General features: G+C 36.9%; 1 protein-coding gene across 3 annotated transcripts in view; it reads left to right on the top strand.

Moving 5' to 3' along the window:
* Positions 1 to 26,353, top strand: part of KMT2E (lysine methyltransferase 2E (inactive)) — a 55,685-nt gene that overhangs the window by 2,938 nt on the left and 26,394 nt on the right. For 2 of the 3 annotated variants that reach the window (XM_066550845.1, XM_066550842.1), the window contains exons 2-6: positions 15,268 to 15,452; positions 22,106 to 22,217; positions 22,607 to 22,836; positions 24,457 to 24,537; positions 24,710 to 24,768. In XM_066550845.1, the coding sequence (XP_066406942.1) occupies positions 15,382 to 15,452; positions 22,106 to 22,217; positions 22,607 to 22,836; positions 24,457 to 24,537; positions 24,710 to 24,768 (553 nt within the window). In that variant the 5' untranslated portion in view covers positions 15,268 to 15,381. Of the gene's footprint in view, positions 1 to 5,834; positions 5,892 to 15,267; positions 15,453 to 22,105; positions 22,218 to 22,606; positions 22,837 to 24,456; positions 24,538 to 24,709; positions 24,769 to 26,353 lie in introns of all 3 variants that reach the window. The other variant, XM_066550843.1, reaches the window with a different exon arrangement.

Genomic DNA, 26,353 nt, shown 5'->3' with positions numbered 1-26,353 from the left:
TTATTTTATGCACTAAGACCCTCTTGGGAATTTAGAGATCTTCCAGACTTTTCCTGTATGAGTTTTAATGACTCAGTTTGCCTTCGTGACTCAGTTTCTCCATTTGTATAAACAGAGCTCTGATTTGTTTTAAGGAGATGAGACTACAAAACAAATTCTACCTTAATTTTTTAACTCCATTGATGTTTTAATTATATATTCATAAAGAATGAAATACCACCCCACCCCCAAAACTAATACTAGCTTCTTGAAAGAAGGAAGGTCTGAAATCTAAATTCCTTCTTTTTTAAGACATGTTTCTTTTCCACAAACATTGTGTCACAAATGCAATAATATGGATTGGAGTTCTGAATTCATTTATGTATCTTAAAGTTTTTCATATCTAAAGGAGAAATTTGCTTAATTGTCACTTAGGCTTTTGGGTGAGTGTTTTTGCCGTCTGGGAAATTCCAGAGGGGAAATAATACCGACTCTTTAGACTAAATCTAGGGAAAGTTTCTCTTAGGACTAAGTAACCTCTTCAGGTTACTTTGAGGTAATGCAACTCCTGATATCTCTTGGACAGTTTCAGCATACACAACTATTAAAGTTCTGCTGGAAAGCAGCAGAAATACAGAAATCAGTGTCACACTGAAGGCTGAAGTGTTTCTCCAATTCTGTTCTTGGTTTGACTAAGGACAGTCTTAATTTTGCATGCATGCTAATACTAATTTTAGTAAGGACTATTTGTGGGACTGAGTTAAGGAGTGGTGTATGTAATTGTAGAATCGTGGTATTGTTCTAACTAGATTAATGTAAATGAAGATTTAATGAAAGTATTTTGCTGTTGTCATGTGACATTCTAACAAAATTTAGTGGGAGGGGTATGGATGGGTGAAGATATAAAATAGAGCCCAATTCAGACTTCTGCAGAGATCCTAAAGAAGTGCATCTATGTTATTTGCCTCATGACTTCCATACAAATGAGCATTTGTGAATATCTCAAAAACAGACTTTGTTGGACAGTGAATTTTCAACAGGTACACTGTTTAAGTGTTTCCACTGTGCAAATAGTTCTGATTTATTGTTCAGAGTGACACTTAAGGCATCTCTGGGGGGGAAAAAATTTCCACAGATGAGAAACCTGGATTAGGGGAAAAATCCTCAATTCTATGCTTCCAAATTCTGGATTATTTAAAATATTAATTGTAGTGGTCCTTTGAATGGTGCAAGATGGATATTTCTATCTACCTCAGTGTTCACATTTTCTTAGTAACAGAAGAGTTGTACCTGCAAGACCTGATCTCTTTGAGGATCCAAAATTCTGCTCATGACCTTCACATTACAGAAAGAACCTGCTGTAGTTGTGTTCAAAGGAAAACTGCTGTTAACCTTTAAGGCATAACAAACAAGTACTTAAAAGAAACCTTTTCAAGGTTTCATATACTTGCTAGGAGATACATTAAGATTTGCAAAAGGAAATAAATGTAATCGCAGTAATAGTGAAACAGGCAGGATTTAAGCTGTGTTGGTTGGTAGAAAATTTTAAGAAGACCTTTGAAGACAGTTAGTTTTATTGCACAGAGGATATTTTTTTAACATGCCTGACCTAAGTGGTTTTGTATCTTATTTTTCAAAATTAAAATCTGGGTAAGAACTATAGTAAATCAGTGTCCATTCAAGTTACGTGTTTCAAAAGTGAATGTGAAGAGTATATTATAGTAGCACACAGATTGCATTCTGTGCAAGTAGAGTATGTTTGTTACTTCTGCATATTGTATTACCAGAGTGCTACCTCTTATTTCATGTGATAGTTCATACACTGCTTAGATGGAGATCCAGTGCTGTAAAACCTAAGTGAGACTTTAAAGGGACCAACAATTTTGTAAATCAGGCCCTTCCAAAATAGTGTTGTTCCTCGTTTGAGAGTTTAAAATTAGCACTTGGATAGTTTAGATACTAAAATTTCATATTGCAGGCTCAAGTTAAGGAAAGCTTTTTTATTTTATTCTCATTTGTAGTTGTGTTTTTTGTATTTTATGCCATCATAATCTAGGTAATCATTCACTTTTATATCTTCATCACAAAAGTAAATTGCCTTCAAGTTCAAAGACAAGATGATAAGACTAAATTTTAATGACATTATTGTACTTTATATTGCAACTTAAGAAGGAAGCCATATAATCTGTTGTTGGCCCCCTTATCATATAATGGTGTGGGGCTGGAAGGGACCTTCAAAACCACTTTGTTCCAGCGCCTGTGCCATGGGCAGGGACACCTTCCACTAGACCAGGGTGCTCAAAGCCTCATCAAAGTCTGGCCTTGAACTTCCAGGAATGGGACATGTGCTGCTTCCCTGCACAACGTGTTTCTAGTGCCTCAGCACCCTCACTGTGAAGGATTTCTTCCTACCATCTAATCTAAATCTCTCATCTTTCAGTTTAAAACTGTTCCCCCTTGTCCTGTTACTATCTACTTATGTAAAAAGTCACTCTCCCTCTTTTTTATAAGCCCCTTCTAGGTACTGAAAGGTTTCATTTAGGCATTTGGGGCCTTCTCCAGGCTGAATAACCCCTGTTCTCTGAGCCTTTGTAGGAGAGGTGCTTAGGCCTCTGGATTATCCCTGTGACCTCCTCTGGATCTGCTCTAACAGATCCACTTCTTTCTTGTGTTGCAGACCCCAGAGCTTGACAAAGAACTGCAGGTGGCATTTCTTGAGAGCGGAGTAGAGGGGCAGAATCACCTCCCTTGACCTGCTGCCCACACTGCTTTTGATGCAGCCCCGGGCACGGTTGACTTTGTGAGCTGAGAGTGCGCTCTGCCGAGTTGTGTCGTGCTGCTCATAAACCAGCACCTGCCAGCCTCTGTCCTCCTCAGGGCTCTTTCTCCACCCATTCTCTGGCCAGCCTGCACTTGGACACAGGTGCAGCACCTTGCACTTGGCTCTGTTGAACTTTGTGAGGTGCACACAGGCCCACCTCTCAAGCCTTTCAGGGTCCCTCTGGACGATATCCCTTCCCTCCAGCATGCTGACCACCCCACAGAGCTTCATGTCATTGACAGACTTGCTGAGAACGTGTTTAATCCGTGTCACCAACAAAGATTTTAAACAGCCATGGTCCCAGTACCAGTTCGTGAGGAATGCCACTCATCACTTGTCTCCACTTTGACATCGAGCTTGACAGCTTTTGCAGCTTGTACAAGTGCAGCCATGTGGCCAGTTCCTTATTAACCAAATGGTCCATCCATCACATTCATGTGTCTCTCCATTTCAGAGTTAAAGATGTTGTGCAGAACAGTTATTTATCACTCACAGAAACTGATAAAACTAATAGCCTGTATTTGCCACTCAGGAATTTAAACTTTTATGTAGAATGGTAGATTTGGGTCTTTTACCTTGAGGAGTTCTGAATATTTAAATTTGTTTGGTGTTCATTACTTTTTAACTCTTCTAAATTGATAGGACTGGAGATACTTTTTGACAGTTGGTGATGCTCTTAGCTTGCCTTGAGTAGACAGAGGGGCCTAACTTCTAATTAGAATGGTTATAATGGGCCTGAGTTGAAAACTGTATCACAAAACAGATGATAGTCAAGTCTAAATGGTTAATCCTGTTTTAACTATTGGTTTAAAGAAAATTTTCTAATAAGGAGTGGTTTTAGTCAGTTCTGTTTAAACTGAAGACTTGAGAAGTACAGCAACTTATATATAACTTTTGAGGAAGGTACAGAGTGATTACATGTCTTTTTTGGTTTCCAAACCTATCATTCTAGAACTGTGAAAGAAACATGAATACTCTATATATAATTCATAAACAATACAGTAGTTATTTTACTGGTGATAAGGGTAAGGTTCCTCTCTCAAATGCCTTACCAAGTGATTCCACTGATTTTTTTCCTTTTGCTTAGGATAGGAACGTTTGATGTGAATCTTTAATGTCTTTAATATTATGAAGGATTTTTATGAATGACTGTGTTGTGGGGTCCTTTTAAATGCTTGTTCCTTGTCTTACTTTCCAGTGATATCTTTTGTGCTGAAAGACAAAAGCCAGCTCTGCTTTTTGTTCCCTTCTGTGTGGCAGTAATAGTGAAAATTAAAGCTGTTTCTTGAGCTTCCATCACTGGGCAGAATTTCTTTATGCTTATTTAAAAATCAGGTATTTTATGTCTCTGTTACTATAATTGAAAAATGAACTGAAGCCTCCATTGAAAACACAAAGCTATAGAGTTAAAAGGCATGGAATGGAAATTTCTTAACTCAAATAATAGAGTTTTGCAAAATAATTGTAGTTGAAAATAAATTCAGTTTTGTTTTCTTGAAAGTCGGAAGAATGTTGTGATGGTACACTTCTGTAATTTTTCGTGTGTCCTTGAACATGAAATAGTCCCTCCATCTGTTCTCTCATTTTTTCTTGCCAGTATCCTCCCCAAGTTTTTGTAAAGAACATTGAAATACTGCCAAATTGTTATGAAAAGATATAGTCCAGGTTGAACTGTAGTTAATGGAGTTCTTCTAACTGCCAGAAAGAATTAGAAGTTTGTGTTTGAAAGAATGTGATTTTCTGACTTGCTTGTGTTTTGATTCCTAGGCATAGGTGTAGCAGTTAGGTAGGTGAATGTCTACACATTGCTTCCATGAGTAAAAGTAGAACCACTGTTGAGCTATTGAGGTAAATCAAATGTCATGGATAAAAAAGAGGAGCTAGTTTTTTAAATCTACATAAGTGAAAACATATCAAAACAAAAATATGCTTAGCTGAAGTCAGACTTGAAATAAATAAAAAGAATTTACTTCTTCTGTAGTAGCTGGCTAATAATTACAGTAGACTCCCAAGTCTTATTGAGCAGCATAGAAAAAATTAATTAGCTTATTTGGGATCATAAAGCCCACAAAATATTTATAGTGTTGAAGGCAATGCCAATATTTATTTTTAGCCACCTATTTTTTCACCCCAAAATCTGTACTTGTTGGGAGGAGTATTGGTGACTGAATTGCCATGAGGTATACTGTTATATTTAATAAAAAATAAATAGACTTAGCCCATACAGTTGTAGATGTGAATTTGGATATTCTTACAGAATGTGGACTGTATATACTTGCAGGAAACCTTTATTTTTTAGGATGTTTGTCAAGAATAATAATGTAAGATAACAGATAAAATGTTTTCATTTGTCAAGAATAATAATGTAAGATAACAGATAAAATGTTTTCATTGAGAGTAATTGCTAAGTCACATACAGACAGTTTGTCTAAGTTTAATGAACAGCTTTTTATCATTTTGTGCTAGATGGAGAAATACTCATTTGCAGTAAAATAGCTGATGCAAAAAAATTACATAAAGCAGAGATATTTTTTCTGGCAAACTACTTTATTAGTATTCCTAGCCTTTGAATTTTTCTTTAAAGCATTTTACATTTTTCAGTGATAGACTATAACAGCTAATGTTAGGTAGATAAAATAGACTTCTCCAGGCAATATGCAATATTGCTAGGAAAAAATAATTTTACACCTCTTCATGTGCTGTAGTTCTTTTGTGTTTTACAGTTCCTTGGCTCTCCAGCTCAAATAATTGATGGTTTTTGAATGGCTAGGACTTTTTTTGTATAATTTATTTTCAGAAGTATAGCAGATGTTTAGTAAACTTACTGACATCAAGCAATTGGCAGTTAATTTTCAATCCTGGGTGTTGAGTTCTGCAAATAGAAAACCTAAAATCTGTAAGCGTGGTATGTGTTAGTATATCTCTGTTTACTGTTTCTTTGGTCGATTCCTGTTCAATAAACTAATCCTTATTCTCTCTGTAACTGCTTTTACCTTTATTTCCCTTCTACCACTCATTCTTTTTCTCTTCCTAGTCCCCTATTTTGTCTAACTTCCACTGAGAGAAGAAAAGGAGTGAAGAGAGAGAAGAGGTAAGGTCAAGCCTTGATGTTTAAGGGACGAGCATAAATATTTGAGGAAGAGACCTTGCTTTCACTCACAGGAGTAAGCAAGAGCAGCACTACTAGCAGGACCAGCTAGTAAAGGCAATAAGTCCAGTGGAAAGCAGCTTTGGTGTGTAGCAGAGGCTTGGCTAAACTGGCAGACTGACTCTTGCTTTGTGCTCACAAGTGTGGCTTGCTTTGTGCAGGCTGGAGTCTGTGTAGTGCATACTATGACCTGTGTACCAATGAAGACCTTGTGGCATGATGGAAACTCAAACTTTTTATGCATAAATCTTGGATACCATGAAGGAGGCAGGGGTTTTTATTTCCCTGTTTTAGATACTAAAGTCTGACCAATTCATAAAGTTTGGCTGTCATTACAAACGTGACTGTGGTCTTTATGGAATGTAAAATCCTGCATTTGTCTCAGGGTGTTCCTAAGCTGAAACAGGTTGCCCAGAGAAGTTGTGGGCGTCCCATCACTGGAAGTGTTGAAGCCCAGGTTGGATGGGGACCCTGAGCAACCTGGTGTCCCTGCCTACAGCAGGGATGTTGGAACTGGATCATCCTTCAGGTCACTTCAAACCCAAGCCATTCTGTGATTCTGTGCTAGTAAATTGTGCTTATTGGCACTATTTTAAAAGCATAGTTGGAGGGGGAGTCTTACTTTGTAGTTGGTTGTAATAAGAGTGTTTTTTAAATAAGTTGGTCTAATGATTAAGTAGGTCTGTGTCAGTACAACCAATGTGATAAAACAGAAGTTTGACAGGGCTGGGAACTTAGTAGCCTTGAGCTCTCTGAAGCTTTCTGAAAATCCAAAAGGAGGTGGGGGCAGCTATGAGCAGTGTCCTGTGAGAAACAGGGAGAGGAAGCATAATGATTTTAGCCATTATCTGTCATGTGTGACTTCAAACCAGCCATTGCAAGTACTTTTTTGGGTTTTTGTCTGTCTGGCAGGGTACATGAGAAAGGTTAGATGGACATGAGTACTGACAATGTGTAGGTGACCCTGAACAGCATAGGGGAGGATATTGAGGGGCTTGTGAGTGAGGCTAGAAGCAGTTAATATTGTGATGAGGAAGAAGATACTGCTCAGAGGGATATAGAGAGGATTAAGTGGGAATGTTTGAGCACATGCTCCAAATACCAGATTTCTTCTAGAACAAGTTGTTTCTTCTATATGATTTGCAGGACTTGGTCATTAATTGTCTTAATTTGTATATTTGAGTGTACCTACTCTGTCTTATTTCTCCTACTCCCCTTTTTTGTTTCAGCACAAATTAGAAGTAAGGGAAGTTATCTGTTAGGTTACCATAGAAAGCAGCAAACAGTAGCAAAGGTCTGAATTTGGACTTGCAGTTGTTTCTAAGTCTGTGCTGTTGTTACTGCACTTGTGTAACATCTGGAAGTTGGATATCCATCCTGATCTCTTAGGAAATCTGTACAGTTATGGAGCATGCTAGGGGAAACAGAGAAAACTTCCTTGTATATAAATTAGTCATTTATTCATGTATTCTGCTTCTAGGTCTGATTAAAGGCATGTTACCTCCTGAGAGACAGCAATGAATAAATATTGATTACTTTATACATTTATTTTATGGTATGTGTATATATGCTGCTTATTTTTTCCATATTTGTGTGTTGATACAAGTATATACATATATACACGTGCACAGTAGAGTTCATTATTTGAATGATACCTAGAATGTACCATTAAAATGCCAGTGTCTCTTGCTAATTTTAAAAATAATCTCATTTCTTGTTAGACTTGTATGCTCAGAGCAGTAGTAGAAAGCAGCAGTTTAGAAAAGCATGATGTTATTTAATGAAATCTTCTTTAAATCTTCCCTCTTAGTCCATTTCAATTAAAAAGAAAGTTAAAAAATCAAACAAACCCAACAAACAAACAGAACCCAACACACACCTCCCAAACCAAAAATAAACAAAAAAATTCCAAAGGAGGGAAAAACCTGTAGGTAGTAAAGCTTAGTTTGTTGGCCTTGTGACAGTTCAGGACATCAGTTTTCACTCTGTGTTTGTGGAGCCTGACAAACTATTGACAGTTGCATTTTTAGTTAGATTTCTAGTGTATAGACTGTGCTAGGGCATAGGTGTATCAACTTTCTTGTGGATTTCTGGTGGTCAAGGGTGGTTCCCATGACCATGCGTTAAAATTATTGGCCTGTAAATCTGAAGGAAAGTATGACAAGAATTGCTTTTGCTCATGATTGCAAAATGTGTGTACACACATGATGTAACTGGAGGGAGGAGGAGAATGCTTAGATTGCATTCTCAATAAATGCAGCTCACGCATAGAAGATGCATGGTGAGGTAATAAAATGCAGTAAAACAGAATACTAACTTTTGGTCATCTACCACCTGAGATGACTTTGTGTAAACAAGTAACAGTAAGATATGCAGGAGTCAGCAGAGGTCTGAAAGCAGTAACACAATCTTGGAAATCTTTGCATCTTGACTGAAAGACCTTATTGATATGGGAAACAGTAATTAGTTTTGTAGTGGTCCTTTGTAACTTTGGAACTAACCTGGACTCACAGTAGTGTGAATTTTCTACTGGGAGCAAATGGAAATTAAGAGTAGAACACTTGTACATTCAAATTGACTTGGAAGTTACAACCAGGTTAGCATTGTGTGCTGGTTAAACTGAAAGGTGCTGCTTAACTCAAGAGTGTCATGTTTGTGTGTTTTAACACTGATTTATTTTTTATCTGTAAATCTTGTAACTCTTCTTCCTTGGTCAGTGCTTGAGTGGAAAGTGAACTGTTTCAGCAATTTCATTTGTTGCTTCAAGTTGACTCCCTTAAGATTCGTACACATCTCATGAAAATGAGCCTTCATATATACTGTGTGTATTGTGATACTTAATATTGCTCCAGGAAATGGTTATTAATTTCTTGCCTGGATTTAAAGGTGTGAGGGAAGGGGTTTACCAGTACTCAGAGTTGAGCAAAAGGGAGCCTCTTCTGTGCTTGTGTTGAGGGGAAATAAGCTCTTCATAAGCATGAGGTGAGCTAGGTGAACTGTCCATTGTTGGTTAAATTGGAAAACAATGAAACTTTTTAGGTGTTGGAGTGAGGGGACTGACAATTATTCCTGGCCATTTCAGTTACTCTATTTACTACATATGGGAAAGTTACCACTTTCACCTTTTATGTATTTTGTAATATACATTTCAAGTTACATAATTTTGCTTTTAAGGAAAGATAGTTGTCATGTGTAGATAGGTTAGAAGGTTCTGATTAATTTTTCTTCAACTCTAGTTATGTGGATTTTGTATATAGACCTTGCAAAAGTAGAGTATAGAGATGGTAATTTGGTTAGTGTATAAATACTTCTGTAGTGACATGAGTTAAGGACTTCATGGTGAAGTTGTATGCATCAGTAGAAAATCTAATTATTTATCTTAAACCAGCACTGTTGCATCCAATGAAATAGCCTATAAGCTAATTAGAATTAGATTTTTCTCCTTAAACCTCTGAGTTTAGGAAGATCCTGGTAATTTGAAGGAAGATCCTGGCAGAGCCATTCTGTGATGAAATCTCCCAAATCTTGAAACATCTAAACCGTCTAATAACTATTTTTTTATCTTGTAATTGTTGATGGGTGATAACTGCAGAGAAAAATATTGAAGAACTTTACATGTATACAAAATTCATAAAAACAGGAACAAAAAGATTTTGTGTTTTTGTAATGCCTAGTGATGTGAGAAACTTGAACTGATCTAGCAATCCATGTACTTAAGTTAATGTAGTCTTCTGTGTATGTGGGGAAATTCTTATATTTGAGATAGGATATAATTTAACTGTAGGCTTAATTCATTGTTCCACTTACGTCCCTTTATAAATTAGAAAACAAATGTTAAGTTTCGAGTTGCTTTGAATCTGTTCCTAACATCTATAGTAAATGTATTTTTTCTAACTTCTGTATACTTATTGTATTTGTCACATGACAACAGAATCTGGAAATTGTTCATGGAAAGGAAAAAACAAGCAACAGGGACACTGTCTGTAAAAAGTTGTCAGATGTGAAGAAGACTTAGCAGAAACAGCTTTTATTAATATTTTTTCCTCTTTGGTTTTTGTAGTATTAGATGTAAGCATTGTTAAAAAACCCCCAACAAACTAGAAACCCTCATCATATTGTAATAATAATGTTACTGTAAGTATTATACAAGTAGTAATGCTGTCTTGATATGTTAATGTCTCTTTAGGATTTTTTTTTATGTTTAAGACAAGTAAATTGTTAATGGTGTTGCCACCATCTCTTACTGATTTTTATGAAAAGTTTTGTATGTGCATCTAGATGAAAGCTTTAATATTCTTAAGCATACAGCATAGGGTCTAACAGGTTTAACACTACTGGTGTAATTTCTGGAGATCACACCCTTACCTTCTGATTCAAGAGCTGAGCTGTCTATATTTGGGGGTTTCTCCTCCTTTGTGTACCAGTGGCAAAGTTAAGTTTTTTCTCCTGATGTGACACAAGTGATCTTAGGAGGACGTGAGAGAAAGGAAACCTGTAGTCTCTGCTAGACCACAGAATAATGTTGTTTTAGTGGAATACCTCAGGGATAAGGTTTGAGTTATTTCCTGTTCTTTAAAGCATAAATTGTGTTCTCTGTACAAAGCCACAGAGATTAATATTTTGGAATGTATTGCGCTCTTCTGGTTTTCGAGTACAAATAATTTATACAAAAAAGGGTCCTGGTGTCATAAACAAAATGGATCATAAGGAGTATGGTGAGGCTTCAGGTATTTTAGACTTGATGCAGCTGTTGAGTCAAAAAGCTCCTGTGTATTCTCTAGGGACAAAGAGAAGTGCCATTAAAAGTGTGAATCAGTATGAGTGAATGGTGAAGTGTGATGGGTGTGAAGAGGTTGATCTTGCACAAAATAAATGTTTTAACCAGACATTTGTCTGGGTTTTAAGATGAGCTTTTTATTATTAGGGCAAGATCAACTTTTTTACTGCAACTAAATAAAAGCAAAATTTATTTGAATAAGGGATGTTTTTTCTCCTGTAATAAAGCTGTAGGGTGATTATGAGAAAATTTGGTGATTTAAGAAATTGCCAAAATGCTTTCAGAGCTTAGAGTGTACTATTACTAATGGAGTAGACTGTAACAAAATTGTTGTTAATTAAGGTACAATAGATGAGCCACTTTGCCCAGTAAAGAGCTGATCAGTGAACTTTGGACTAGCAGTTTTTATATGGTGGCTTTTAACTCTGTGACCCTGAAATTACCTGGAATAACCAGTGTGGTCTTCCTGTCTTTCAAATTCATGTACTGCTTGAAGAAAGACTTTCTTAAACAGTAAGTTGTGGAAATGAATGTACCTATGAAAACAGTTTCTTAAAGGCCATGGATGACAGTTTGTCAGAGTTCTGAAAGAATAATTACTTGAAATAGATGGATACTTGCAGGAGTTGGAAAGTACCAAATCATGACAGCAGATAGTATTTTATGACTCATCTAAAATACCAAGCTTCAAAGGATAAGCAATCTCTTCATAGATAAAATTCCCCAGTGGTTGTGATATTTTCTTTCTGAACTTATGAAAATACTGGGAATATTAGTGTGTCATGACAATGCTTCTGATTCTGACATGATGGAAAAAATATTATTTTCCATCATTCCAAATTTAACATCACTGTAGGGATCATAATTGGATGGCCTATATATAAGGTCACAGTTTTGTTTAATAAGTGGGTGTAGTGTTATTAATTTATCCTAGATCTCCCCCCACTCTCATTACGGGCATTTGTTGAGGATGGCTAGTCATAAATAATGAGCAGTGTTTGTTTGAATTAACTTGGCCAGGTAGGTATTGCAAGCCAGTGACTGCCTTCATTCTTCCATACTGAACTATAGGCAAAGGAAAAGCTTTAGGGACTTCTGTGGATGTGATGAAGAAGGTGGTAAAAACCAGTGAGTTAGTATTGCAATCATGTTCTACTTCTTTTAGAGAAAACATCTGTTTAATGCTCTTCAGGGAAAAAAATCTTGATTCCTCAAGTTTCTGACCTTACTCAGTGTAGATCAGGTTATTAGAATTTTTTCCTGAATTCTGACAAGGCTGTATTTGAATAACTTGCCATGGGGCAGGAAGTTGGTTTTGGTTGAGTCTCCCCCTTTTTTTGTTGTTTTTTTGTTTGGTTGGGTTTTTGGTTGTTTTTTTGTTGTTGTTGTTGTTTTTTGGGGGTTTTTTGTTTGTTTTTTTTTGTTGTTGTTGTTGCTGTTGTTGTTTTTGTTGTTTGGTTTTTTTTTGTGTGAATGGTGGTGTATTTGCATTGTCATGAATGGGAACATGCATTAGCCATTGATTTTCAATCTATATGTAGCTATAAAACATGCATAGCTCTTCTTTTTCTGCATTACATTTTAAAAAAGCCCCAAATATCACTTGATTATCAGATTTGGTAAGCAGATCTCTGTGTTGACAGTGGAGGTCACTTGAATTTATGGTGATTGGGTAGTCTCAGTTGTTTTATGTAAGTTTGGAGATGTTACAGCCCATGAGACAGCTTTCTAAACGTGTTCCTCACTTCCATCAGTCTCCAGGGCATTTTTGCCTGGTTATTTTACAGCTGATGCTCTACCTGGTCAGAAGTGTTTAAAGAAAATGTTTTAAGGAAAACCACAGCACCAACAAAATCAAGTTAAGTGCAAGAAACACCTTTCTAAGTGAGGATCTTGATGCCAGACCATGTTGTCTAATATGTCTTTTAGACCTACATTGAACCACTAAAGCTGTTTTTTAAGAATTACCTAATAAGAGGCATAAAGTAAAAGCTCCATTCTGCTGATGATTTGGTAGCCTAGGTCACACTGCAGGGGGTACTGGAGCAGCAATTAACCCTGGCCTAGCTGATTTACCTGGATTTAGAGAATTCATGGTTTCTTTGAAGTTATTGGGTAAATTTTTTTACTTTTTCGAAGATGGGGACTAAATGGTGAGTTGATGTTTCCTTTAAGTGGTAGGTACAGCCAGTTCAGGGTTCTGCCCTATGAGTAGAGTTAGCTGTATGGTGGGAAAATGAGTGCTCACTTAAACTGGTAGAGGGGCTTATGGTTTTTTCAGCCCTTCTACTGAAAATATTTTATACCTGCTTTTGATTCAACATATTTTTCTTGCTACTTATTCTTGAAAATAAGATATTTTTTCTTAATTTTTTTGCATAGCTACTGATGCAGTTTGTTACTTGTGGTATTTAGTAAGAAAACATCAGTATTTAAGTGAGGAAAGCAAAATATTCTAATGGCTACTTGGCCCAATAACTTTCTAGCTCATTGTATTTGGTGTCTCACATAATAGGACCAAATCACATCTTTTGCTGTCTAGGAGAGTGAACTAGCTGTAGGTTTAGGCACTTCAAACATCTTGGCATGTTCTTAAGTTAATTGCCAATCTTCACTAGTGTTAAAAAATATAGGAAGTTAGATGAAGACTTGCTGCCATCTCATACTTTAGAGATGTCTTGTACATGCCACTTTGTCATCTTGAAGGTGCTGACCTAATCAGTAAAAGAAGACAATTCAGATTCAATTCACAGTGGTTTTTTATCTGAAGTCCATTTCTCACCGGGGGCTTGCTGGATTCTACACCTGGAATGGGGCACCTGTGGATGTATGGACAGACTGAGAATGAGAGGCTGGAGAGCAGCAAGGGACCTGGGGGGTCCTGGTCCTGACTAGCTGAACATGAGTCAGCAGTGCCCTGGCAGCCAGGGAGGGCCACCCATGTCCAGGGGCCATCAGGCACAGCAGCACCAGCTGGGCAAGAGAGGGGATTGTCCTGCTCTGCACTGCACTGGGGTGGCCTCATCTCGAGTGCTAGGGACAGGTTTGGGCCCCACAATATAGAAAAGACATGAAACTATTAGAGAGTGCCCAAAGGTGGTGAAGGACCTTGAGGAGAAGCTGTGTAAGGAGTGGCTGAGGTCACTTGGGCTGTTCAGCCCGGAGGAGACTGAGGGAAGACCTCGCTGCAGTTACAACTTCCTCATGAGGGGAAGAGGAGGGACAGACCCTGATCTCTGCTGTGCAGTCACCAGTGACAGGACCTGAGGGAGTGGCCTGCAGTTGTGCTGGGGGAGGTTTAGTTTCAGCATTGGTTGGGAGAAGGTTCTTCCCCCATAGGGTGGCTGGGCTCTGAACAGGCTCCCCAGGGCAGTGGTCACAGCCCCAGCCTGAGAGAGCTCAAGGAGCGTTTGGGCGATGCCCTCAGGCACATGGGGTGACTCCTGGGAATGGTGCCATGCATGGCCAGGAGTTGGTCTTGATGATCCTGGTGGGTTCCTTCAAACTCAGCCCATTCTGTGATTCTGTGAAAAGACATTGATCTCAAAATTATTGAGCTCATGTAGACATCAAAGATACAACATTTTGTGGTATGAGAGGAGTGTCTTTATTAGGCACAGTATGTGCTTCATTGCAAAGTGGTTTGTGGTCTTGCAACTTTGACATTTTGGTAAGAGTTTGCAATTACTCATTATGTAACTAGTGAAGATACTGGGCTATTTTACTTAAGTAACCTAGTCGCATGTGTAAAATGTGGTCTATATGAGTGTATAAAAGTGCATTAATTTACTCATCTGTGACTAGCTGAGAGCTGTTCACAATTCTCTTGTACTTGGTTGGGTGTTCTGCCCTATGTAGTAAGGGAAGAGGGGGACTGGTAGTTACTGGCATACAGGTTGGATCCTACATTCACTCGTGTGAGTCAAGCAGATTGTAGTTTGCTCTACAGTTAAAAACTACTACTGATTGTTTTTATTTTACTCCTTTAAAAAACATTACTTCCAAAAGTGGCCCTGAATGGGCATAGTATCTTGTAAAGGTGATTTATTAAAATGGAAGATGTTTCCTATCATTATGAATTACTAGAATTACTTTGTTTTTTAAAAAATACTACATAGCAGTTAAGACATAAGGTTTTTTTAAGTGCAAAACAAAAGAGAACAGTGCTGGCTAAGACTTAGTTGCAAATTCTCTAAATAGGTTTCTGTTGAAAGGTACAGTAACTGAGCTTTGACAACACAGGGCCAGTCTCTGGCACTTCCCTGATTATGCTGGGGTTTTTAATCACAAACTTGAATGATTGTTCGTTTGTAATATATTCAAGTTCAGGTGTTAAGATCATCACACTCTTTAAAGAAGTTTATTTGCAGTTAATTTTAGAGAAGATTGAATGTTCTCCTTTTGTTTTTGTAAAATACAACTAGCGAAGTAATTGTGACAGATATAAATGGCAAATTTTTAAAAGAAATATGTGATGTAAAATTGCCTGGGTTTAGAATGAACTGACCTAATCTCATGCATGTTGTGTTTTGTTTTTGGCAGGGTTTGTGGATGCACTTAGATGTTTGCAATGAGCACTGTGGCTGGCATGCCCCAGTGTTTTGGATACCAATGCATAGGACTCCGTAGTAATCGAATTTATCAGAAACGAACGTCATGAGCATAGTGATCCCATTGGGGGTTGACACAGCAGATACTTCTTATTTGGAAATGGCTGCAGGCTCAGAGTAAGTATGTGAACATAATTTGTAAGTTCTCTTACCTATTTCTAATTACTTTAATTTTTCCTTCATGGCCATTTTTTGAATACAGTTGGAGAAAACTTAAAGAATTTCCTTAGTTTTGTTGAATTTTTAATTACTTAAATTAATAACTGTCCCTTCATTCTTATGTCAGTTTCTTCCACTTTAGGGGGAGCAAAGGAGAGAAGCTAAATGTTTCTACAAATGCATGTTTTTCTTGCTTATCAGACTGACAAAGATGCTGCTTGGTTTACTTCTCATACTTCAAATATTTTGTCATTTCGGTTTCCTTTTTAACTACATGTAAAAATTTTTTTTTGATTTTGCACATTAGATAAAATAATTTGATGCATTAAACTGCAAGAAAGTAGTAGTAATCAAGGCAAGGGTGCATTTCTTAATGAAAGTTGAAGGCCTAGCTGAAATACTAATACCATGTCTTCACAAAGTTATTTCTAATTGTAAAGCTAGTAGAAAATAATTTAGTAACTGTATAAAGGGTTACAAAAGAGCCAGTGAAATCATGCATTCAGTAAAGTCTGGCTTTGCACCAATATTGTAGTGTAGTGAGTTTCTGGGTTTTGGGGGATGGGGAGGGTGACTTGGGGGGTTTTTTTTTAGGGTTGGGGGGGAGCTGTGTTGTGCATGTGTGGTTTTTTGTGTTGTGGTTCTTTTCTGGTTTTCCCCCTAGTCTCCTGTACAGTATCGAGGGGCTAAGGTTTAGGTATTGTTGATCTCTGACTGGATACATTTCTTGTCAAACAAACCTTCCTGTGTGTGTAGCACACAGAATGTTCAAGAAGCAAGTAGTTTTTCTTCCAAACTTTGAATGAAAGTTTTAGGAAAACTCTAGAACTGCTTTTTAAAAGAATGTTTCTCTACTGTGCTTCCAGGTGTATATGAAGCTATTCTAGGTTTGTGCCATTTATTTGAAGAGGACCAAGAATTTGCAATTCAAAATTTTTTGTTACAATTAATTTTTAAAGTTGTTTTATCTTTTCATATTATAAATGCTCTTAACCTTGGTGCAGAAAAATTTTAACTGTAGTGAACCATTCACATTTCTTTTAATTTTTTTTCCCCGTGATTTTATGTTTAGAGAGGGTCATGATTCCTGAGGTTGCTGACATTCCTTGCAGACACAGCGTGTCATGCTGAAATTAAAATAAATAAATTTAGTTGTCAGTATAAACAAGATAGAGTTCACAGTGTGTTATGTGCTTGATACTGTGGCAGAGTGACCCAGTTAGGCGCTGCTTTTCTTCAGATGTTAAGTGGCTGTTACCACTTAGATTAATTCTTGTCGTCTCTGCCGTACTCACACTGAAATGTGTGTAGTTGCATGATTGGTGTACGCTGATTTAAAAGCCATGTCACTGTCACAAGAAGTGTGACACAAAGGTGTGTCCCTAATCTCCCAGCTTACATGGTTGTAAACCCTTGCTATCACAAACCGTGTGGTTTACTCTTTGTTCTTGTACATTTTCTTCCAGAGGGGGTAGCATGTTGGACGTGGAGTGTATTAGTAACAGTCCTAGATGGTCTTTGAGCAAGTTCTGGGGTTTTCCCAGGAGGGAGGAGCTAGAATTTTTCCACTGTGACTGGCAGGTCGGATATTGCTTCATCAGTTGCTGAAGCATGAGCAAACACAAGAGTGGGGGAGTGGCAAACTTGATTATGCAGGAGAAGAAGCTTAGGGAAAAGCTCTTTGTGTAGTGCAGTCTCCTAGTGCTGAAAGATTTTTCCTTATGTTTTCAACCAAGGCATAAGCTTATTAAAAGAGGGGATGTTTTATATGATTAATAGTTCCACATATTTTAATAATTGTAGCAAATAGCTGTGTGTGGAGTAGCCTACTAAGAGGTTTAAGGATCTTAAAAATTGGGTGAAATAGTTTGTTTCTTATGTTACGTGTACTTGAGTGGAGTCTCCAGATAAATCTTTGTGTCATTGTAGTCAAAACACACATGCTTGGCCTTTATGATCTTACTGCAAATGGGGATTTGTGACTTCTTAGTGGTAAGGTCCTTGTACTTGTAAGCAGAACAAGCCATTTCTGAAGGTTCAAAATACTCTTCCTGGCTTCAGAGAGTGCTTATGTAGCTTAAAGCATAAGTATAAACTACACATTGGGAAATGCCATTGATGGTACTGCTTTTCTGGTTATAGCCATACACGTTTTTTAGGGAGAAGGCCTGTATAATAAACCTCAGAATCACAGTGTACAGATCACTGTGCTGAGTTCAGTATCCAGGAGAAAACATTGGTGCAGTCTTACATACAGATAGCATCGGGCCAGCCTGTACTTGTAGGGCCTGCTACAAGGTGCTTAGGTAGCAGAACCCACTCCCTGCTAGAGAAGCAGTCCTTGGTTCTTGGTGTCTAGCTATTGAAGCCTGTCAAATGTCTTTGGTTAGATGAAGTGTCTTGAAATAGAAAATGTTTTTTCTCATTCAAAATATATTGTATTCTTTTGTCTGAGATGGCCTTCAGCTAAATACTGTTCAGGTGTGCTGGTACAAACAGAAAACAAACCTAAATTCTTTGAAAATTAGACCTATCAAACTGGATTGTGGAAGATGGATGTTGCTGAGAGGTTGCATTTGGAGTTCAGACAAATGTTCAGGAAGTACTCGTATGCTTAGCTCACCGCCTAAAATGCTCCTGTCTTTGAGCATTTTAGTGAGATTTTGTTTCCTGAATATCTATATATTTATGGAAGTGGTTGATGGCCCTAAATTCTAACTGACTGTATTTTGGGTATTAGTCAAAAATTGTGGGCTGGTTTTTTCTTTTTTTTTTTTTTTTTTTTTTTTTTAATTTATTACTAAATGGTCAGAAACAAAACAATGTTTAAAGGGAGTGGAGTGAGGGAGATGACATTTTAGAGACGAATTGGCTTCCTTTGAATCATTGCAGGTTGATTTCCTTAATACAGGTTAACTAACTATAAAAGTGTAGTGACTGAGGTTTTGTAAATTAACTGGGCTCAGGTGTTGCTTTTAGTTTCTCACTAATGCCATCTACTGGCAACATGCAGAATATTTTGTTTCCATTTTAGATATGAACAGTAGGAAATGACTCAGAACATGAAGTTGTTTCACTTCCTAAATGAAAATTCTCTCAAGGCTTTTTTTTTTAATAGGGGCATCTTTGCGTTTTAAACTTACTTTAGAAAATATTATATTTCTGTTTTCAAGGTATAGGAATGTCTTAAATCACTGCAGCCCAAGAGCATGTGGAAAGCTTTTGTGTAGAGCTTTTTGTTTTGTTTCCTGTGAACATTTTGCACAGATTTGAATTGCTGACCACAATTTGCTGACCACAATGCTTAACAAGTATATATGATATTTTAGCAAAATATGGTCAGTTTATCACAGTGTTTGTTTATTTAGAAAATAATATTAACATTTTGATCAAGCTTCATATATACTGTGTTGTAATACAAACACTGTAGTTTGGATGAAAACCAAAAATACAATAAATATCTTTTAGTTACGCAGTAAGACAGCAGTTGTTTGAGGTGAAGTTGAAAAATGTGGTATGATCAGAGGACTGACAGTCTTAGTACCACAGTCTCTGACAGAATTGGCTGATGTCCAAAAATACAAGCAAGGAAAGCCTTACAGTGTGTTCACAGATCTGAATGCTTACGTCTTTTCCTCCTGAAACTTGCTTTCCGGGATGGCTGTAAGAATGCCAGTGGTGAAATGAGGGGGTGTTTGTCTGTAGTACAGTAGTTAGTTAGTGCCTTGCTGCTTGGGCCCTGGTACTTGAGCCCAAAAAAATGTAAAACTTGATTTTTAAATTAGGTAACATCTCATGCTTTAGTCATCTGTACAATTAAATATTTTGCCAAGAAGCATTTCTTCTCAAAGCTCTACAGTTCTGAGATGCCTATTTCAGAAGAAGGGTTTGACTTTGAACAGACAGGAGTATAGAGGGCATCTTTTCTGTTTGAGGTCATGCACATGGTGGGCAAAACCAGGAGTGATAAGGAATTCAGTAACCTGTTTGTCAAAGTTGATTTTGTCTGTGGCTCTCTGGAAGAATGGTGCTCATTCTGTACTGTTTTATGGCACCTGTATCACTTTCCTGTTGACTGTAAAAATCTATGATAGTTAATTTCTAGCTTAAGTGAATGCCCTTGGAGCTCCTTCCCATAGTTCTTGGTTTCTTCCCCACTTCCCCAGCCCAGTGCAGTGGGTAGTTGGAGCAGTAACAGTTGCATTCAGAGCTCTAGTGAGCATCTGTTATAATTGAAGGTAGTGTCTGTGCCTGGATAAGAATTTAAAAAAGGTTTTACTGAAAGCTGATTGTGCTCCAGATTTTTTAATAGTTGCCTTTCTGTATCACCTGATTTTGCTCCCACCATTTTTCTGGTTTTCCTTGTTCAAGTAAAGATGTGACTTTTTCTTAGTAACATTGTTCTCTGAATCTGTTTTATGAGTGTTAAAACAGTTGGTGATAAATGAATGTTTCTGGAAGCTTTACACTTTTACTTCCCACTACTGTTATGCCTCTAAATATTAAATTTTGTTTTCTTAAATGGTTCATAAATGGCTAGAGTAATAAGAAATGGATGTAGGATGTTGGGTGTCTTGTCTTGCCTCAAATCTTGAAAGGGACCTGGACTATCTTTTTGACTTCTGTAGTCAGATGATGAAATATGCAACCTCTCTTTTTAGGACACTTTCATTCTGGTATCTTTTACTGAATGTTCCTGTGTTTAAGTAGCTGGTATTTAGGTCATAGTAATACTTATTTTTAATGAAGGAAACTCTTCTAAATTAATCCAGGATGGATTGTACCAGAATCCCCTCCTGCCTGTCCTTAGTAAGCCTTCCTGCTCTGAAAACAGAGTACTTTTCAGCAAGACCTAGCTTGAGCATTGAACACAGAGTGGATAAGAGTACCTGTGCTACTGCTTGTGCCATTCAGGAAGTGGGGAGGAATAGCAGTAGAAGCAGTGCAGTGGTCAAGACATCCTTGTTCCTGGAGAAGCTAATTTCTGCCATAGTCATGATGGATGTGTAGCTATTGCCTCATTCACTGGCATTTTAGTTGGCTGGGTCATCACCAGAATTACAGAAAAGATGTGTGATTACTGCACAAATGTGTTGTTAAATAGGTAAAAGCAAATTGGTTGGAAAGGGACAGTTTTTTCATCTTTTGTCTTTATTTTAGTCATGAGATTAAGTTCTAAGCTGTTTCTAGGAGCTAATTATAACAAACTCCAAATAAAATTGTATTTTCAAGTTGTGAAAGAGTGTAAGAGAGTAACTGAGGATTTTTCTGCATTTATGAGGTAACAAAGAGCAAGTGCTGTCAGATTTGGTTTGTCTTATGCTAGTCAGAAGTTGTATTTTTAACGTTAGTACTTCACATGATTTTTGTGCTCACATGTTTGTTCACTCTCAAAAAAAGGCAGCTGATGACTGTTGGAGACCATAATCTTTGTAATTTTTTTTCCTTTGGACTCTAGAAATTAAGCCCTCCCTCAGAAGTGCTTTTAACTAGTTTCTTCTTAAACAATTTTATCATTGGGGTAGCAACCTCACATGGGAAAAAGCTCTTAAGAAGAAATGGGCCACCAAACCTATTAGTAGGACACTTTCAAAGAGATGTGAAAATACCACATTTTGTTCAGAAAGTTAATGATTAATTATATCTTTTCAAAAAAGTAACAAATGTAGGTTTCTGGTGTCCTTTAAAAACAAACTAGCATTGCTTCATGGCACAGCAAAAAAGCCTCTATTAATGTGTAAGAAAACAATCCCATCAGTATCTGTTTTAATTTATAATTCAGAAATGCCAAGTTTATTTTTAAAATTAGCTCAAGTAATTAGTAAGATATGTGACAGGCAATAGAATTCACACATAACGAAAATAAAATTAGAAAACTGAACCAGACCTGATTTGTAATGTGAATCAAGTCCACTTCAGTTCTAAATGTTGAAATTTCATGGTGCCTTTTTTTGTTTAAAAGAAACCCCACTTTAGTAACCTGGATTCATTTCTCTTAGTGTTATTAAATCATATGGTGCAACAAAAAACCTGCAAGTTATCTCAGTCATGCACACATGAACAACTGCTCGAGAAAGGCCATGAAGATGTAATTTTTTGTGCTCAAATAGATCTTCCTGTTCTAGTATTCCTTTATCTTTCTTGCTTTGTATTGTGGTTTAGTGCATATAAACCATAGTTTGTAAATTGAAGAAGGCACTGCCTTTGATACAAAACCTTGTCTTGCAAATTGTTATCACTTTTTTTTTCTGATTAAAAATATCTCAAGAGAAAGTGCCTTGTTTAGATAATTAGCCGCAGTTAGATCCCTGCTTGTAGGAGCAGCCGGTGCGGTGGTGCCCCGCCAGTGCCGCTGTGTGTCGCTGCCGGGCTCGATGGCCGTGCAGCCCCCGGAATGCAGCATCGGTCCTCGGGCAGAATTCCCTTCGGCAGCTCTCTTACCGCTCAGTGAGGGGGCCACGGGGGCTTGCGAGTTTGTAACTGCCCCCACATGCTGCTTTAAACGGAATCAGCAGGGAATTAATTAGAAGTTGTGCAGCAAGTACCTCCGATTTATTAACGTAAATTACATAGTAATTGCATTTGTTCTTCTTCTGTCTTTTGCCTTGCAGACCAGAATCTGTAGAAGCTAGCCCTGTGGTAGTTGAAAAATCGAACAGTTATCCACACCAGTTGTATACCAGCGGCTCGCATTCACACAGTTACATTGGTTTGCCCTATGCAGTAAGTTTTGTGCAAAGTATTCTGTACAACGTACATTATGCAAAAATATGCTGGTTTTATCTGGAAAAACTGATTCATGCTTTCTGTGTCTTATTGGGAGTTGGGTAAGTTGGATAAAAATGGTCTATCAGAAGTAGAACATAGTGCACTTAAACGTACAACACAGTTGAGAAGTTAGAAAATAAGATTAAAGTGGGATATAAAATATAAATACAAAATTTAAAATATTTTAAATATATAAAATTGGGATATAAAAATATAAAATTTTATCCTTTTACTACAAAATTAAGAAGCCTGAAGTTCTTTGCCAAATGAATTCTTACATTTTGGCTTGAGTAACCATCAGTGTATGAGCATTTACGATAAATTACCTTTTCACAAAATTCTAGGACCATAACTATGGTGCTCGGCCTCCTCCAACGCCTCCAGCTTCTCCTCCTCCATCAGTGCTTATAAGCAAGAATGAAGTAGGCATATTTACCACTCCCAACTTCGATGAAACCTCCAGTGCTACTACCATCAGTACGTCAGAGGATGGAAGCTATGGAACAGATATTACCAGATGCATTTGTGGCTTTACACATGATGATGGATATATGATCTGTTGTGACAAATGCAGGTAATGCGTATTAAAATAACTTAAAAAGGAAAAATTACTTAAGGCTGCACTGAAAGTAAATGTAACTAAATGGTGTTTTAATTACAATGAGTCACAAAAAATTTCCTTCCATCAAAAAAGTGCTTGAAGGTTGTGTGTTTTTCTAATAGGCAACATAGTCAGTTAAGGCCAGTAATTATTTTATATTTTAATTCTGGTCAGTCTTGACTACTCATGAATTTGGTCATGCCTTTGCTTGTGCATTGCTGCTTAATAAGGGTATACCTTTTTTCCCTCTAAAAAGAATGTCTGTGGTACTCTGTCCCAAGTTATTTGTTAGTAGGGTAAAATGAAGACCCAGGAATTACTTAATGTGCATGTACTGAGTAATAAAGCATCTTGGTGAATTATGTATATGTAAATCAAAGAACTTGAAGGATGCAAAATAATGTGAAAGAAACTTCTTGAGTATTGGTTTCTCTGTGCATGATCTTTCTGATTACTCTTCATTTTTCAAAGGATTTGGTTAGTAAGTATGAAAAGACTAACCTAGGTTCTTAGTGGAGAAGCTGAAGTTAAATGTTTAGACTTCTGAGTTTATGCTTAAGCACCTACTTGATCGCAGTATAATAAGAGATTGCTCTTGAATACTTGGAATTGGAAAAATGAGAATATAAATTTTTAGAGCTGATACACTTAACAGGAGAAAACAAATGTTATGTTTCTACTCAATATTAGCCTGTCTTTTTAAATTTGGTTAATGAATACTGCTGGATTTGTTAGATCTTTGTGTATTTATAAAACAATAGTTATAGCTAGTTAAAATATTGAGATCCATTCTTCTCTCTACTTATGTAACAAGCTTGTTAGTAATTTCTGATGGTCCTAAATTCTGATAATCTTGCTCATTATTTTGAAATGTATTAAGATGTTCTTCCAGCAGTGGAGTTGTAGGCAGTCACCAGTTAGGTAGTCTTTCTCCTTTGAAGAAGAGATTCTCTGCGAGGAGTTGTGAATTTACCACAACTCTTTCCAAGTGGGAAGATAACTATTTTTGTGTCCCTCATCCTTCTAGCATTGTAGGTCTGAGTATAAACTACTGTTGTAGGTTAGACTTGAGTCTAGCAAGCAGTCTCTTCCCTGACTCTGGGAAGAAGTTAAAGCTCTTTCTTTGCTGTTCAACAGTACTACCAGTTTATAACAGGGTGTATAAAAATGTGTATTTTTCTCTTAAAATATATAAGGAAATCAAACTGTATCTCAGTGTATATTTCTCTAGATAGAAATATTTTATGTACCCATTTCTAAAAGGGAATTGAATCCTTTTGTTTAAAACCAAACCACTTGTTGCTATGTAAAACATAAGTCTTGTTTCTGAGGGTATTTGTCTCTATCTTGTTCTCTGTTGTGATAATTTACCATTTTATTTCTGATGTTGGAGAAAAATTTCCAAGAGAGAAGACAAGTCACCTAGCAGGGTGGTGGCAAAGATAGTAATTGAGATGTAGTTTTAAGCAGTATTGAATCTGAGTAAAGATGACAGTGAAAAAAAAAAAGAGCAGCTTACTTTCTCTGTGTATTGTGCATGCAATTTTTTAAATTGTTCTTTAAAGTTGGGATTTTGTTTTGATCTTTTCATAGTGTCTGGCAGCACATTGACTGCATGGGGATTGACAGACAGCATATTCCTGACATATATCTGTGTGAACGTTGCCAACCCAGGTGAGCAGTTTGGTTGATTTTGAACTCTAAAAGAGAATGGAACAGTGCACAACTGGTATTTTTTAAGTATCTGAACATTTAGTTACTTTACTGTTTATTCTGTAGTAGTCAATGGTAAATGCCAGAGGTCTGTTTTAATACTTCAATGTGCTGATTTATTTTCTAATTTCAGGAGTTTAGATAAAGAAAGAGCAGTGCTGTTGCAACGAAGGAAACGGGAAAATATGTCAGGTGAGTAAAATGTAAAGCTCTTTTCTTAGTAAAGGTGATAAAATAAGTATAAATTATATATAAAGACTTCAGAGCACATACATGATTCCCACAGTTTTGAGAGCCTTTAGCATATAAGGTTCAGTAAATCAATGCCTTTTACTTGTTTGTATTTTTACCAAGATAACATAGTATCAGAATTGTTGTAGCTCCACCTGTTTTATGAATGGTTTTCAGCACTGTGGGTTTTTTATAGCAGTGCAGAATAATTCAATCTGTTCAATAGTGTTTGAGTTTCTTTATAAGCAATGTTGCTTTTAGAATAACTCTAACTCCTTTAACTAAGGTGCTGAAAAGAAAGTGGAAAAGCTTTAAGTATCTTGGAATGAGAGAGGGTTTCTAAGTCTACTTTCATTCTGCAAAAAAGTTTCAGAGAGAAATCCTAATTCTTACATGTTGGATGTAGATTGGGTGTTCTGGTATGGCTCTGGAGTTTTTTGGACAATGGGAAAATTTGTTAAACCAAGTCAATACGATGTAGGTAATAACAATGTTTTGAGGGTTTTTGCCTTTGATAACCAAGGTGGTGTGTAGTGCAAGTACCCATTTCAGTCAGGGTATTTTATGCAAGTAGTTCTTGAACTTGTTCACAGGATTTCAAAAGTCATCTGGCCTAACTTGTCAGGAGTTCTGTCTGGCCATTACCAAAGCGTGTTGTAAAATTCTTGGTTGACAGCTGGTACTTTCAAGCTCTCTTACAAAAGTAATAATTTGGGAGGAGGTCATCTCCTAAATGTAACATGTTTTACTTCTAGATCATGTCTCTGAAGTAGTGGAGTGTGTGTGTTTGTTTTAAGATTTCTTTTAAAATTACCATGTAAATATGGTCCTGCTGCCCACTTCATCTGGCTTCTGAAAGTCAGAGAGGTGTGTGGCACAACTGTGCTTCTTGGTGCAGTTGACACTTGGTGTTGTCTGGTACTAAGTTGTCTAAAGTCCTTTAAAGGCGTTAATGACCTACTTACAAAGCCAGAGTCATTTTTTGTTTTGTCTGTTTTCATTTTAACAAAACCAAGCTTAATTTATACAGTTTTGGTTGACCTACTAGGTCAATCAAATTTAAACTGTAAAAATTTTTGGAATTTAAAATTATTTTTGTTAATTCTCTTGAAATAGTAGAACAAGTAGATTTATAATTCATTTGGAGTTAATGAGTTCACTTACTGCTCTGATAATACTGTGAGGTTGGACTTGAATTTTCATAACGAATAGGGGAAGTTGGTGATCTGAGCTATATTTAAATAATCTCTTTGGATTTGCAGGCACACTATCTGATCATTTACTGTAAACTTAAGGGAGATTAAAAATCTTAGGAGGAGCTGATGAGATCTTACCTTTGAAGTTAGTGTTTAACCCTCCTCAGTCTTGATGATCAGTGTTCTAAATCTGTTACATGAATTCAGTAGGAAAGGAAATACTAAATGGTAAAGCCAAAGTATCAAAACAGTTGAAAAGAAAGGCCAGTTCTGGTTCTCTTTAATCTAAAATGTGATCAAAGTGCAATATTGATTACTGTGATTTTTAATACATCATTTGAATGTCTGTG

The sequence above is a fragment of the Molothrus aeneus genome, chromosome 5 (assembly GCF_037042795.1).
Source record: "Molothrus aeneus isolate 106 chromosome 5, BPBGC_Maene_1.0, whole genome shotgun sequence".
NCBI classification, from domain to species: domain Eukaryota; kingdom Metazoa; phylum Chordata; class Aves; order Passeriformes; family Icteridae; genus Molothrus; species Molothrus aeneus.
Note: the sequence above shows the minus strand (reverse complement) of the source record. Positions and strands in the feature narration are given on the sequence as shown.